This window comes from Astatotilapia calliptera, chromosome 23 (assembly GCF_964374335.1).
Source record: "Astatotilapia calliptera chromosome 23, fAstCal68.1, whole genome shotgun sequence".
NCBI lineage: Eukaryota > Metazoa > Chordata > Actinopteri > Cichliformes > Cichlidae > Astatotilapia > Astatotilapia calliptera.
The window spans coordinates 40,314,397-40,330,842 of NC_137443.1; the positions used below are offsets into that span (position 1 = coordinate 40,314,397).

The 16,446-nt window shown below is 44.3% G+C and overlaps 1 protein-coding gene across 3 annotated transcripts; it reads left to right on the forward strand.

Moving 5' to 3' along the window:
- The first annotated feature begins 1,490 nt into the window (after nucleotides 1–1,490).
- Nucleotides 1,491–12,804, forward strand: zc3h13 (zinc finger CCCH-type containing 13). Of its 3 annotated transcripts, none has more exons than XM_026158927.2 (20): nucleotides 1,491–1,669; nucleotides 2,331–2,507; nucleotides 2,665–2,768; nucleotides 2,869–2,983; nucleotides 3,113–3,224; nucleotides 3,366–3,532; nucleotides 3,680–3,828; nucleotides 3,907–4,107; nucleotides 4,241–4,408; nucleotides 4,539–4,882; nucleotides 5,015–5,473; nucleotides 5,854–6,102; nucleotides 6,184–6,667; nucleotides 6,852–7,048; nucleotides 7,357–8,592; nucleotides 8,709–9,362; nucleotides 9,455–9,598; nucleotides 9,826–10,026; nucleotides 10,753–10,916; nucleotides 11,029–12,804. In XM_026158927.2, exons 2-20 carry the CDS (start codon nucleotides 2,340–2,342, stop codon nucleotides 11,230–11,232), a joined length of 5,520 nt encoding a protein of 1,839 aa, XP_026014712.2. In that variant the 5' UTR covers nucleotides 1,491–1,669; nucleotides 2,331–2,339; the 3' UTR covers nucleotides 11,233–12,804. The 3 variants fall into 3 exon arrangements, with proteins under 3 accessions (XP_026014712.2, XP_026014714.2, XP_026014713.2); XM_026158929.2 differs by having other exon boundaries at nucleotides 4,247–4,408; XM_026158928.2 differs by having other exon boundaries at nucleotides 1,538–1,698.
- Nucleotides 12,805–16,446: the final 3,642 nt, after the last annotated feature.

The window sequence follows — 16,446 nt, forward strand, 5'->3', positions numbered from 1 at the left end:
AAAGCATTATAATACCCGTAGGTATTGCATCAAATAATATGGCATATTCTTTGGGTGTGGCTGGAAATTTATAGGTGTTTAAGAATTCTGAATAGGACATAAGCTGCCCATTAGGATTAAACAGCTGATTCACTAAAACAATCTGTTTCTCAACCCACCTAGAAAAAAATAATGATTTATTTTTATACACTATGTTCCTATTATTCCAAATTGAATACGTGTGGGGTGTAAAGTTGTGTTTATATATAAGGGACCAAGCTAATAGAACTTGTTTGTGAAACATCGAGAGCTTTTCTGGAAGCTTATCTATATTATAATCACAACCTAAGATAAAACTTAGACCACCAAACTTAGAGAAAATGTAGTGAGGAATAAAATTCCAAATGGATACCGGATTTTTAAGAAAATGTTTAGCCCAATTAATCTTAAATGTATTGTTTAGAGTAGTAAAATCCAAAACATTGAGACCACCGTGTTCATAGTCATTCATCAATACACTTTTTCTGATGTAATGTGTCCGGTTTTTCCAAAGGAAGTTGAAGAGCATTCAGTCAATATCCTTACAAGTTTTGCCGTCCACATGCAGAGAAATTGCTGCATAAGTCAGTCGAGACAGACCTTCTGCTTTTGAGAGCAATACCCTTCCTCTTAAACTTAAATCTCTCTGCAACCATTGATTTAATTTGGTTTGAGATTTTTTAATAATTGGGGGAAAATTTAGTAAAATTCTGTCTTTTGGATCTTTGCAGATAATCAGACCTAAATATGTTGCTTCATTTTTAACTGTTATATTACAAATACTCTGAACATTACACTCTTTGACAGGTAATAACTGACATTTATTTAAGTTTAGGACCAATCCAGACCCTTTTGAGAAATCCTCTATTACACGTAAAGCAATTGGCACTTGGCTGGCATTTTTAAGAAAAATTGTGGTATCATCTGCCAATTGACTGATGACAATCTCTCTGTCTGCTATGTTTATACCCTTCACAGGGCTATTCGAAATATGAGAGGCAAGAATTTGGGTGCAAAGTAAAAAAAGATAAGGGCTAATCGGGCAACCTTGGCGTACACTTTGATTAAGACTAAAACGAAAAGTGGTGCCATTTTTCATTCTAATAGAACTATTAGCATTGGAATACAGAGTTTTGATAGCTCTGCAGAAGATATCACCAAAACCAAATTTCTGAAGTGTAAGAAATATAAATTCATGCTCAATTGAGTCAAAGGCTTTATAGAAGTCCAGGAGAAGGATAAATGAGTCATCAGATATTAATGCTGAGTAGTCCAGAATATCCAAGAAGAGTCTAATATTATTGGAGATGTGCCTGTTTGTCATAAAACCAGACTGTGTCTCGTCTACAATATCGTCCAAAATATATTTAATTCTTCTAGCTAGCAATAGAGCTAATGTTTTATAATCATTATTTAGGAGGCTTATTGGTCTCCAGTTGTCTATATAAAAGCTGTACACATGAACAGGCGGTGGCGGTAAATGCATCGCCGCGGAGGTTGAGTTCCTCATTCACAAACCACAAAAGAAGAAGGACCAATGACGCGCACTCTCCGCCAATATGAAGGCACCCAGGGCAGTTTCTGCCTTTGCTTTTAAAGAATAAGCCTTGTAATTTTTTTTACAAGTGCTAAATCCGCCAGCCTGATTAAAGTAGGTGTGACACCGAAAAAATATCTTGGGTGAGACCGTGTTTTCATTTGCAGATTAGCATGCAGGCTACTGGAGCAGGCTAAGATAGGCCCCGCGCTGAGATAAAACATGACACAGTTAACTTTAGCATTAGCCTGCATTCGCTTGTTTTATTCTAGTATGAGATATGCAGAATAATTACTGTTAATCTACGACGCTTTTTGAATTTCAGAAGCATCCTGGTTAGTTAAAGATGGTAAACAGAACTCAGTTCTTGTAGTTAACGGGGAACTTCAGCTTACTTAAAGGTAGCATGCGTTGTTGCTCGCTATAAGTTAGCGCAGAGCAGCTGCACTGACGGCAGATATTTGCATGTGTTTATGTTTTGGATGCTCCATTATGCACAGGAGTACTAGAGCATCCGGGAAGGCCATGTGATTATCAAACGGTTGCAACAGTAACAGTGAGAAATGGGTTTTCGGTTGCAGTTTAAGATCGGTTGTAGGGAATGAATAAATTCAGGGAGTTTGAGGGAATCGCACTGCAAAGAAAGTTTCCTGCCAGACTTGCTTTGTTTTTTTGTTTTGTTTTCTTTTTAAGTCATTTTTTTTCTAAAGTGCCAAGCTGTAAACATGCAGATGATTAAAGAGAGTTCACTGAGCGTTGTTTGTCATATTTGCAGTCCTGCAGAATGTCCAAGATCAGGCGGAAGGTAACAGTGGAAAATTCAAAAACCATATCTGACAGCAGCAGCAGCAGCAGCACCACAACCAGCAGCAGCACCAACCCCGCTGCTCCGTCCCGCAGGCCAAGTGTGTTTGAAAGGCTTGGACCCAGCACTGGGAGTAATGCTGCTGATGTATGTATAACCCAGAGGTCAGAGAGGGTTTTCCCCCTCCAGGGGGAAATTTCCAAGTCTCTGTGTCTTTGAATGAATATGGCACAGTGCGCTGTTTCTTCTTTGGCCTGGCTCATCTGTATTTTGTTTTTTTGTTGTTGTTTTTCTTTTTTTTTAGAGTCACTGTAGAAATTGGCTGAAGACTGGGAATTGCAGTTACGGCAACACTTGTCGCTACACACATGGAACTCAGCCACGAGGCAAAGGATTTAGCTTTAGCCGGTAAGATGGCTGCGGTTATTGAATTTGTATTGAGTGTTGCTTTTAAAATCAAATCGACCTTTGTGCATGTGTTTTTCTAATCTCTGCGTTAATGAAACAGGTCAACCGAGAGGCCCACAGGTGATCTGCGGGAGAGGATGAAAAATAAAAGACAGGATGTTGAAGCAGAAAACCTGAAACGAGACCTAGATGAGCCCTCGTCCCCCACAGTAAGAGTGAGTCCTCTGCTCTTTTGGTCTTTGATAATAACGCATTTCTGAATGAAGAATCTAGTTTAGATTTGAAATCGCTTTGGAAAGTTTAGTACATTGTGCAAAACGGTTTGTTTGTGTGTGCTACTGTAGCAGAGAGAGTCCTCCAGAGGCCGACACAGAGAGAAGGAGGATATAAAGATAACAAAGGAGCGTACCCCAGGCAGTGAAGAAGAACCCACAGAGTGGGAAACCAATCGTGAAGGTTCGGTGTTTTGTTTTGATGACGTTTAAAGGGAAATTGACACATTTATTTGTAAATACCATTTTGATGTTGTGGATTGAAACGCTCTTCTCCATTCCAATTTTACTGTTTTGGTTTGGGTTTTTTCCCATTAATTTTCAGACTCTGATATCGGTGATTACGACTATGAGCTATCCCTAGAGATGAAGCGTCAAAAGATTCAGCGTGAACTAATGAAATTAGAGCAGGAAAACTTGGAGAAGAGAGAAGAAATTGTCATCAAGAAAGACGAAACTCCGACGAAAGCCAGAACCACAGCCTTGCCAAAGGTAAGCGATGAGATGCTTTGATTATTTCAATACGTGACCTCTGGATTTCAAAAGTATTAGCACAGCTCACTTCCTCCGTTGAAGTAGCTGTCTGCAAGGGTGGTTGTCATCTGAATTTTAGCTCGATCTGTCACATTCGTCCTTCAGGCTTCCCCTGAGCAGTTAAGCTCCAAAGATTCACCCTCATCCAGAAAGTCCAGTGGCTCGCCAAAACATAAACGGGGAAACAAAGGGCTGGGCTCGGGGAAGAAAGAAAAGAAGGCATCAATATCCTCACCTGTTTTAGAAACTACCAGGTAGGGAAGAAAAACAAAATATGAGACCTACAGATTTGATGAGGTTCTGATAAATATTTTCTGTCATTCTTTGACCAGGTCTTCGAAAGGAAGCCACAGCAAGAAGAAAGGGCCCCGTACCCCCAGTCCCCCTCCACCGGTCCCTCTGGACCTGCCCGTGGTCGGGAAAAAACACAAAGGCAAGCACAAAAATAAGGAGAAGTCTGACGAGAAGCAGAAGGAGGGTAAAGATCGTGGACGAGATGCAGAAAAACACAAAGAGAAGAAGGAAAAACGCAGGTAAAGTGGGGATTTAGTGCATCCTGCAGCGTGTGTATGTTTTTAATTCGTTGAGTCATATTCACAGTTATCCTGAGTTATCCTTTTCAACTTCCAGTGCTCGCTCTTTATAATGTCACCTTTTTGTTTGAAGGGACAGATCTGACAGTTCCCACAAGGCCAAGAGGTCTGTGACATCAGAGGAGCGTTCTGGTAGCGTGTCATCTCCCTCCAGGGGTGCGTCGCCCTCAGCCAGGAAGAAATCTACCTCTCCTAAAGCTTCCTCCCATAAGGCTTCTATCTTGGCATCCCCTCCTCACAGGTGAGCACACAGAAACCTTTTTTTCCAGGGCTGTAAACATTGCAGGATCACTCACCTGTACTTCTTTCTTCACAGTTGGGTAAATATTTGATCATGACAGCCAAGAGGAAATAACCTTTTGTCACTGCAGGTCTCCTTCTCCTCCACGCCACCAACGCAGCCCCACTCCTCCCCGTCACCGCTCGCCTTCGTCCCACTCCGGTTCCTCTGCCCAGCGGCACTCTCCCTCTCCTCGACGCCGTCGTTCTTCTTCCCCCATCTACCACAGAAGCGCCACCGCTCAGGCCTCCGCCTCCTCACCTCAGAGCTCCCGGCGCTCTCGTTCGCCTCCTGCTTCTCATGACACCTCGTCACCCCATCGGCGATCTGACAGGTTGAGCCCCAGCCGGCGCCACTCCAGGGGCCGCGAGAGGAGTCGTGGCGACAGAGAGAGGAGTCCTCCCATCCAGGACCGCAGACATGAGCGCAGAGATGGTATCGTCATCTTCCATTACTGGATTTCTCTTTATCAGTCTGTTGGCTGGAGCCTTGCTTTAAAATATAGGCTGTCAATTAAAAAAATGTACATTTATCTGCTATTAAGCTATTTGTCTTTTCTCCACACAGATAGTCACAGCAAACGAGAGAAGGACAGCATCCGTGACGACCGGGACTATGACTCTGAACAGATCTCCCGGGATGCCCGTGACGACCGGGACGCCCGAGATGCTCGTGACCGACGGGACGCTCGTGACCGAGGAAGGGAACCAACTCGAGATTCTCGTGATAGCAGGGATGTGAAGGACTTGAGAGAGAGCAGGGTGGAGACCTGCTCCAGTCGAGACCGCGAACGGGAGCGAGAGAAGGACCGGGAAAAGGAGAGGGAGCGAGAAAAGGAAAGAGACAGAGAGAGGGAGAGGATTGATGCACACAGGAAGGAGGACCTGACTCAGGATGACAGGAGCTACGGGAGAGGGCATGGACGTGACGATGGAGGCAGAGGAGAAGCAAGGACTGAGAGCAGGATGGACAGAGCTGATAGGAATGGACGAGGTAGAGGACGCGCTAATGACATACCTGAGAAAGGCAAGTAAATAAAAGCAAAGTGATTATTTCAGTCTTTTTAAAGAATGAATTTGAAATACTGCTGTGAGTTTTGAGAGTGTGTGTGCGGCAACAAAAGACGAGACATTTTGATAATAAGCTGCTGGAACATCTCATATCTAATGAGGGAAATTAACAAAATAATTGAGAGTGAAAAGATGACTGGAGATTTCTGCGTCCCATGATCAATAAAAGATTGGAAGGATCTGCAGAAATCTTTTTTACGCAAAGGAAAAGCAGAAATGCTAGCTAAAATCTTCACTGTATCCCAAATTTGATGGTAATTGTTTTCCCTCTTAGTCTTTTTGGGTGACTGTCTTGAAATATATGTCAACCCATTTTCTCATTTTTCCTTCTGTTAGGCTCCAACAGAAACTCTCGGGGTTCCCAACTGGAAAGCAGCCATGACAACTGGGAATCGCGGAGCAGTGCCGTTCGTGAACGGAGTGTGGAGAGGAGCACAGATCGCAGTGCCAATGAAAGAAGCTCTGACAGGGTGCCAGACCGAGATCGCTACGAGTGTGAGAGAAGAGGGGAGCAGACCAGAGACCCCTCGTATGACAGGAGAGGAGGACATGGAGAGCGGGATCGCAGAGACAACCGCGAAAGAGGTGAAGATTAGAAGCCCGCACATGATTTCCTTCGTTAAAGTGAGTGTGTAGTTATTCATGGCTGGTTTCTCTGTTTAACAGACCAAAGGGCAGCTTCTCCAAGCAGACACCAGGGGAGGCTGGAGGAGTCTGAGAGGGACGAGAGGAGGGACGAGCGCAGGACTGAGAGAGCTGAAGACAGGAGAGACGACAGGACTCGCGAACGGGAGAGGGAGCGAGAGAGGGAGCGGGAGAGAGAGAAAGAGAAGGAGAGAGAGCGGGAGAGAGAGAGGGAAAAGGAGCGGGAGAAGGAGAGGGAGGCGGAGAGGGAGCGGGAGCGAGCCAGGGAGAGAGAACGAGAGCGAGAAAGGGAGAGGGAGCGAGAGCGAGAGAGGGAAAGGGAGCGCGAGGAGCGGGAGAGAGAGAGGGAGAGGAAAGAGAGAGAACGGGAGAGAGAACAGCGCGAGCGGGAGAGACTGCGGGAATGGGAGGCCCGAGAGAGGGGAAGGGAGGAGAGGCGGGAGAGGAGAGACGACGCCAGGGATGAACGGCCGGTTCGAGACAGCCGGGACGATCGCAAGTTGAGGCATGTGTCAGTTTTTAATCCGTGTATTTGTGCGACTTTCTACATTAAATAGTCATCCGCACATAATCCAGCAATTATTTACAAAGTAAAGTTTCCTGAATGTTCGGATTTAGTTTTATGTAGCCGTTATCGTGCTAATCTCCAAATACTGATCTGCGCTTATTATAATGTCCTCTCCTTCTAGTCGTAAGAGGCCCAGGATGGATAGCAGCCAGAGTCCCCGATCCTCTCCTAAGCGAACGACACTGGACCTCAGTCCAGCAGACAGCGACGACTACAATAGTGCCGAAGATAAAAGTGAGCGCCCGATTGGCCGAGGGCAGGCCAAGCTCCACCCTCAGCCCCTCCTCCCCAGCCCAGTGTGTCTGCCTCCATCTGACAGTAGGGAAATTCTTTTTGAAAGGGCACACTTATATTTTAATGGGGGGTTGCACTTTTATACACATCCTTCTGTAAACGTGTGTGCTCTGTGTAAACACTTTTAAGTTTCATTTCTCTTTGTAAAATGTGCTGGTGCTTTGGAGTCATTGGCTGTCAAGTGAAAAGAAAATGAAAGAGCTTTCATGTCAAAGGGCTCCTTTAGGTTAGATTTTCCTTTCACTGCATTTTCAGCCGATACCTCCAAGGAAAAACTTCTGTACTTGACTCCAATGCTTTAAAAGTGCTGAACGTGTTTATGTGACACACAGATGGGGACAAGCATCGTCTGCTGAGCCAGGTGGTACGGCCCCAGGAGCCGCTGTTACGATCGCCGCCGAGAACTGCCGCATCCGATGACAAGCCCACTCACTGGAAGGATGAGGACCGCAGGGTAGTCGGGGACAAAAGGGAAGCACGCGGTCGCCATGAGGACCTGGAGCCTCGTGGGGAACGAAGCAGAGGGGCCGACAGGCGTGGAGAGCACCTCTCAGACGCGCCTTCTGACTTGCGTACCAGAGGCAGAGATCCTACACCACCTCCGCATCTACCCCTTGCCGCTGCCACTGAAGACAGAGAGACCAGTGGTTCCCAGTTGCATGAGGAGGGGAAAAAGAAGACAAAGTCACAGAGGAAGGGCTTGAAGAAGGGTCGCAAAGACGAAGAGACTGTCGCTGGCAGCGCCCTGGCTGCTGCAGGGGACCGATTCAACCCCGAGCCCCCATCTGGGGCTTCTGCAGACGTGCCTCCACCCTTACATTCTCCCAGGAAAGGGGCAAAGAAGAAAGCTCTAGAGCGAAAGAGGAAGCGATCGCGAGGGGCAGAGTCTGAAGCATCCGAGGAGGAAACTTCAACCTACCTGCCACACAGTAAGAGGAAGAGGGGTCCTCGGACACCGCCGCCCTCAATGAGACCTGATCAGCGAGGCGCTGGAGGGAATACAGAGCGCTCTCCTCTCTCCAAAATGGACAATTTCAGTGACTGGTCAGATGAGGAGGTGACAGACCGGGGAGGCTCGCTGGAAACACTTGCTCCTTTGGTTTCTGCTGATAGGGCTCCTGCTGAACCTCTCAGGAGAGGTGGAGGCCCCAGGATGGGCCGGGGTAATCCACCACCCATTGCACCTCTGCTCTCCCAGGATCCTCCAATGCTGCTGCAGACTTTGCCTCCGCAGCCTCTGATGTCCCAACCGCTGCTCCGCAAACCCCCACCAGAGCAGACGCGCAGCAGCAGCATGGGGAGCAACCAGAGTCGGACATCGTCTCGACGCCTGCGTTCACCCTCTAACGAGTCAGCCCACAGAGAAGATCCCCAGGGCCCACGATCGCGCCGGGGCATACTTCAAGGCACCAACTCTCGGGACCGGGAAAGAGAGCGGGAGCGAGAGAGAGAACGGGAGAGGGAGCGAGACCGCGAGAGGCCGGCGGCGAATGACCCTCCGTGCTCTGAGAGGAAGTCCCGGATTGATCAGCTGAGGAGAGGAGAGCCCAGCCGTAGCACCTCATCAGGTAAAAGCCTCACCTGAATCCTGAACGTGACACAGAATTGCACACATCCTGTACTACCAGGATCACTCTGAATTTGACCTATGTTTATTTATTTATTAATTTATTTTTTAATTTAGACCGGCAGGATTCTCGCAGCCACAGCTCCCGACGCAGCTCTCCTGATTCTGAGAGGCAGGCCAGGTCCAGGTCCCGTGCCGGCTCCTACGACAGTCGAGAAAGGGAAAGGGAGCCGTTTGAACGGGAGAGGGAAAGAGAGAGGGAGAGAGAACGCAAGGACCTCCGACCTCAGCAGCAACAGCAGCAGCCTCTGCTTCTTCAACAGCAACTACAACAACCACCATCAAGAGAATGGGAGCCTGAATGGCCAAGCCGGGGGCGGGAGCCCCTGCTGATGCGTCCTGGTCGCGAACCTCTCCTTAGGGAGCGGGACATCCGGGACAGGGAACGCTTACTCCCCGAAGGACTCATCCAGCAGCATGAACGGGAAAGGGAGAGAGAACGGGAGAGAGACAGTCGAGGTGACCGAGGTGTTGACCGAGAGAGGGAAAGGTTGATGATGATGGATATCACGCCCCACGGGGACCCCAGGGCTCCAGTACGAGGGGACATCAGAGGAGACTTGCGAGGAGACATGATGAGACAAGACAGGATGGATTACGAGCCTCTGCTGCCCAGAGAAGCTTTCAGTCCTCCAGAGCCTGAGAAACCAAGCAACAGTCCCCATCTAACTGGAGATCAACGGGAGGTGGAGAAGGCAGACAGCATCGATGGTAAGAAGATAAAAACGTGCATAAATGTTTGTCTTTTCCATTTCTTGTTTTTCCTACAAGGATTTTAAGAAAACTGTGTGTGGTGGTTTTAGGAGACGATGATGGGAAGGAAGACGATGTCCAGTCTATGGCATCTGTTGGCGAGGAGTACGAACCGATCAGCGATGATGAGCTGGATGAAATTCTGGCTGACAGCCAGAAAAAAGAAGATCAACAAGAAGAAGAGAAAATCACAGGTACAATAAAGACATTCTGTGGATAATATATACACACATGAAAGTGTGTAGTCAGTTTCTCTCCCCTCTTTATTTCTTTATTTTTATTTGATTGTCTTGAATTCTGACAGGCCTGAAGTTCATCAACTCTACAATTAATAACAATTGAGAAAATGCAAAGTATTCAGTGGAATTTTCTCTGGTGATCTTTAACAAATGAAGCCTCTGCCTTTGTCGTGTGCCGACAGGTCCTCTGGATGTGATAGATGTGGACTGGTCCAGCCTGATGCCCAAGCAGAAACAGGAACCGCGGGCAGCGGGGGCAGCCTTGCTCCGCTTCACCCCAGGGGCGGTGCTTCTTAGGGCAGGCATATCCAAGAGACTTGCTGGCCCAGAACTCCTGGAACAAGTCAAAGAAGTGTGCAAGTCTGAGCTGGACGATCCCAAAGGTGAGTTAGGGACATAAAAACTGGATGTATTGAGTCAACAGTCAAATCTCATTAAAGGAAAAAACAATTTTCTGCAGAATGCGTATGTGGTTGGAGGTTGGCCAGAGAAGAAAAGTCGTAGGCTTTTGGATACTGTGGAGGGGATGTTTAAATTCATGTCTGTACCTCTAGACTGAAAATATGAAGTGGCATGCCTGTTTATCATTAAGAGAAGGGGTTCCCGTCACCAAATAAACCAAAACGAAGAGGAAATGGATAACACCACCGGCAACTTAATAAACTGCCATTCCCTTCGTCCTCTCCTCAAGCGTCATCTCCCGAACTGAAGCCGGGATCCAACACATGACAACGTGATTAAATGTGCATATGTGTTCCAGATATTGTTGCAGTTATTGTCAGCAGATTAGACATGGGACCCTCTCCGTCTCTGGACAGCTGTGGCAGCTAATGTTAGGTTCGAGTGGCCTAAAATTCACACCTCACAGTTTGGTTACATTTTCACATTGTATGAGAGTTTATTCACTAACTGTAACAGAGTTACATCCACTTCAAAGACAGTTTCACTCATGCTGGCTAACAGCAGAGCTTGTCTGACTTCTTGACGTGGATCAGGCTCCTTTTACAAAGTTTCACAACCTCTTCCAGAAGAAATAAAGCTGAACGCTTCTTTTTTAAAAATTCCTGTTGATCCATCAAATTAAACCTCTGTTGTCGTCATCTTGGTAGATGCTGACAAGCTCTTTGAGCATGACCTGGGAGCCTTGAATATGGCAGCTCTGAACAGGCGGGTGGAGAGGGCAGGTTTATTGAGGAATCTGGGGCCGTGCTGTAAGGCCCTGTGTGCTCGCAGGGACTTCGCCATCCGCCGGCAACTGTTGAAAAACGAAAAGGTATGTGCTCTCCAGTTACAGACCTAAATTGAGATCAACAAATTGTTTATTAATCTTAAATGAATGTGCTTAAATCTTTTAACTCTTAGCTCTTAACTATTTTTTTTCTCAGGGTCTATCCAAGCATGACCCCACCACACCTGTGGTGGACAATGAACTCCTGCAGATGAGCATGCGTCTCTTCAGAAGGACCATGGCTGGCCAGGCATCGGCCCCGGAAAGGTCGGACAGTGGGTCGGCACCAGCAGCTGAAATTACTGAAGCTGGTAGTAGTAGTAAGCTCAGCACAGCACAGCCTGAGGTCTGTGTGTCCTGAGAGTAAAACACATCAGAGGTGAATGCTTCTAGGCCTTTACTTCCTCTCACTCCTAACTCTGTTTCTTGCTGTCTCATTTCGTTACATACGTAGCCTTTTTAGTCACGAGAGGGAAAAAGGCAATGTTATGACTCTTTCAGTTATTTGTTTTTCATGATGTGTTCCATAGACTGATAACTAGCCTATGGAGGGGTGCAACTATCCATGTATGAGAAATCTAAAACGCCTAAAATGACTTCATGTTTTTGTGGATTTACAGTGTTTTAGAGCAGATTTTTAACGATCAGTTTCACCTGCCTGACAAAGATTTGTTTCCCATGTTGTGCATTGGTTAGTACAACTGTGCATTAAAATGGTTAGATGTTGATTTTTTTTTTTTTTTTTTTTGGTAACTGGTCTTTTGGTTAGTATGAAACGACTGTTCAGCCATGACATAATGGGACACCTAATATTGTTCTGGTTTTTTTGTTTGTTTGTTTACACCATAATACATGAATCTGAGTCTATAGCATTGGCTGCAGATTTTATTGACTCACAACAGTGAAACATCCTGCAGGAACTTGAAAGAACATTTCTCACTAAAAAGCACTGCCAAGCTATTCCTTCACTGAATGTAATTAGTTAAAGCTTTTAGTTTGTGGAAACACGCTTTATTTTTTGTGTTTCTTTTAAATGGTTTGGCAGTGTCTTTCTTACAGGAACTGAAGGGAGTGCAGATCACCAGGTCACGAACATGAACGAGTGGAATTCCTCTTCTCACGAGCCCACATCATCCATGATGGAGCCAAAGCGCTCCCAGTAGGAAAAGACAGTGTACTGCTTAGGAAATAATGACTGAAAACAAGCCATTAATCTGAACTTTCAATCTGTCATGGAGGCGGCTAAACAAGGTCACGGTAGTCTTGCACAGATGGATAAGGTGCACCTTTACAATGTGGTTGTATCAGGAGACAGTTGCTTAACAAAAAGCGCAAGATTTGCCTTATGCGTGTGCTGGGATAATTTTAAAGGACTGAAAAGATTAGGAAGGGGCAAAGTACTTTTGTCCTAAAGCTCTGGATTCAACGTGATCCACCACCCAATCCAGCTCCATGACAGGAAATCTCATTCCTCTTCTCCACCCATTCGGGGTCAGCGCCTGTCCTACACCCAGTTTTCACATTTTGACTTCTGAAAATTTCTGCCAAAACGAAATTGGCAATAACACAATACCGAAAATAAATAAAAATTTTCCAGAATTGGGACCACTTACTAAGGAAAGGACTACCTCATGAAATCCTGTCCCACTGAGGAAACAATTCACCATCTGCTACATAATGTGTGGTTCACGATGTGGGTCGGTTTCGAGAACTAACAGGAGTGGCCGAAAAGTAGTATCAGTAATTTTATCGACACAGAGACATCGAACTCAGTTTCCCATTATTTTTCAGTTTGACCATGACTCTGGTTTTACAGAAAACATTTTTACAAACTTTTTTTTTGTCCTTGTCTCTAATATTCGAGTAATGATATCTGGTTCAATGCTGTAATTTTTTTTTTTTACTGTAAAATAAATATTGACATTTTCACAAATAAGGACAAACGTGATGAAATCTTCAAGCAAACAAATTTTTGAGGTAAGTTCTGGAGTTTAGCATATAATTACCACCACTTCATGGGTGATAGGTTTATGAGTTTGTCTCCATATGTGTCTACAGAGGAAGTCTTATGACTAATTTAATTATGTGGAAAAATTTGTTTAATTTCACATTTCTTTACATGTGCAAAATAACACCATGTTTGATAAAATATGTATACTGAAAACAAAGATATACATTTTTTTAAAGTTATTTAAACATATTTGTCACCATCTGTGATTTTAATAATTAATTTTACCTTTCTAGTATATCTGAGATTCTTAGAAGTAGACATATCCGTAGAATTTGGATGTTAACTAAAGTTTCAATTAGGATGCCTGAAATGTTAGAAGAGTTGTAGGTATCTACAGCAGTTCAATTGCTGATAGTAATTATTAATAACAATCGAACTTTGACTAATAAAAACTGGATTCTAGATGCTAAAATTGCATTTTAGCTTTTTCAACGTGGAGTTCTAAGATAAGCCATAAAATCTTTGTTCATACAGAGGAAAATTCTGATGCCACTCTGCTTGGTGCAATGAAAACAGCAACTGGGTGTAGAGTCATGTTGAAAACACGCAGTTCTTTGAATCTTTGGGCTGAAGGAGGGACAATACTCGGTGTATAAATGCTCAATCAACAATCATTTATTTGCATACAATTCAACAATAAGAGCATTAGAACGTCCGGATGGGAGAGATGCTACCAGAGGGTCAGGCACATGTCTCAAAATGGTGACGGGTTGCTCAGCTTTTTATAGTCTCTAGTGGCCCCCAGCTAGTCGTAAAAGCCAAAACATCACATTTTTTCTCTGTTACAGCGCCTAAGTTATGACCTCGGCAGTTGTTTCTCTGCTTTCTGTAAGGTGGGGGTGTGGAATGTGGTCTGTCTATCTCCCCTGTCTTAGACACAGAGTCTCCTGCTTACAACCTTCTCTTCATGATTCAACAATTAAGCATGTCAAGAAAACAGTGTAACACATTCCCAGCAGATCAAGGATACAGAGTGATGCACATTTATCTAATGAACTAATATGTGAATATGTTCTGTTAACTCAAAAGTATAATGAGAACTAAACTACATACAGATCACACACTCTATTTTAAAGGGTATAATATGATCTACAACAATATCCTAATTCAACTATTTTGATTACATCTATAAGGTAACATATAATAACAGAATAATATCACAATACCCTCTTTTGATCTCTCATTAAAGAGATCACTAATAACATGCACTTCAGCGTTGCAAGGTCCAGGTTTTCTTGATCCTGAGGCCCTCTGTCCCCTTTTGACGGGTGGACCATATGGGGGATGACCTCTGTGTTCACGCAGTTCAGATGCAAGCAAAGTTAGATTTACAACCATACCAGCAGTTACAGATGGCACTCCCATCATTCCCAATTTTCCCACAGCTTTATTTTGGTGCTCCAGTTTTCCACTCCCATTTTAATGCCCCCTTATACCTTTCAAATGTACTTAGACTAGAACCTCTGTCTAAGGAGCTTTTAACCTTTATTTTTATTGCTGCAGCTACCAGTGTCTTCCAGTTGGGTGATTCTCAGCTTCTTTCTTCGTCCTCCGGGGTTAGACCACCCTTTAGTCATTGCACAGTTCTGGGGATTATTGCGATTTCAAACAAGGATCTGTGTGTTTTGGGGTCACCGCCGTGTCCCCCTTTTTGCCAAGAGCCTCTCGAACCTCGTTGGTCTGGTGTTCCTGGTTTTCGCCAACCCCTTCATGGTTATTGCTGTGTTTGTGGGATCCATCTTCTCCAGGAGCCCAAACGTCATGACACTTGACCCCAGTTGCTGTCTCGGCAGTCCCTACATCTGTCCCTGCTGTGAAGGGTCCTCACATCTCCGGGTCCCCGTCTGGTGTCTGTTCCTTTCTCTGCAAGAGACAGAAAACCAAAACACCTCTCTCCCTAGCCTTGATAATCTAATATTGTTATCCATTGTTGTTCTAATGATTCAAATTTGGTTTAAAATATTATGTTCAGGACCTATTCTAATCATAATCTATGTGTGTGTAAAAGAAATCAAAAATTAGTGAACCCTTTCTAAGTCTAACACATTATAAGCTTAAGTTTTACCATAGCTAAATTATTAAACACAGAAATAACGTCATAAGATGTTCATAAAACCATTGTTTGATGTTCGGACTCAACTTCCCCCTTTTTGACACACTCCCATGTGTCACTTCATTGGAGCTAGACAATTAAAAGAGAAGGTTAGTGACATCATATCTGGTAACTGGTCCATCCAGAGCTGTAACATTTTGAAATGTACATACAACAAGCCAAACCACACCTTGGTCACACCAAACCCTTTCTGCCCCGAAGATGTCCAACACCATCTTAGTCTGGACCAGGGTTGTAATAGTTTTGCAATTTTCATCAGTTTTTACCAATTCTTTGCTAGTTTAGTGTAGTTTTTATTTTCTGAAAATCCTTAGTTTCAATTTAGTTTTATTTGTGTTTTGCAAAAATTAAGTGTAACAAAATCCCAGTTCCATCATATCAGTCATGCTCTTCTGGTTATCCTTGGGTGTTGAGACTAATAACTATTAACTCTTGCCGCACTGAGTGGTCCTAATTTTGGTTAAATTTAATTGATAACCTTTTGAAGGCGATTGTTTCACACCTTTATTTAGATGTCCCAGTCCTGTTGTCTCGGGATCCATCACGCTGCCTTATCTGGGGTTAGCTGTTTTCTGGGGATGCGGGTTGAGTGGGTGAGCTCTTCAAGGAGGGGGAGTGTGCTCCCCCTGATGAGGTCTTCTAGGTAAGCTAGGTTAACCTTCTTGTGTGAGCTTTTCAAGTGCACTTTAAGGTTAGTGGGACTTTTAGTTTTATAAATGTCCCTCATGTCCCCCTGATGACCCAGTATTTCATTTTTTGCACACTGTAGTACACATTTTAGTTTTTGCTTGTAGCTCGCATACTCTACTTGCCACTCCTCTAAGTCCTGATGTTTCTTAGAGAGGGCAACAGTACCTTTAAAATTATATCACACGTGTGGGGGTGTGGCCTTGCCAATTGTTTTGCCCACCTTTTCAAAATGGCTGGCGTGCCCACAAGGATATTTCATGGAAAAAGAAAGGTAAGCTTGATATTTATATTTAAAATGTTTTGTTAAACTCAGATTTTTATTTTATTCTTTTTGCAAGTACCCCTCCTCGGTGGCGAGAAACTGTTGGTGTGGTCAAGTGGGTGCTCTAGAAACAAACGCTCAGGACAGAACAGTTATCAGTCATGTACTTCCTACAAATTTTGCATATGTTTTATTTCATATTGATCCTCTGAGTGTAATGGTACATTTTAATTTGAATTTATCCAAACTAAACACAATATTTTCTTTATTTACTTTGCTCTTGTTCTTTTGCAGTGCCACATCCTATCAAATGTCCCTGTCGATTATATTCTACATTTAATAACTTACTATTTCAAGTGAGAACCTAAATCATGTGGACCAATGTTTATTATTGCATATCTCTATTCTGAATGTGGCCAGTCATTCATAGGTATTGTTCAATTTTGGCGATTTTCCTCTATAAAATTTAATTGACTTTTTACAGTGGCCTGCTATGGTT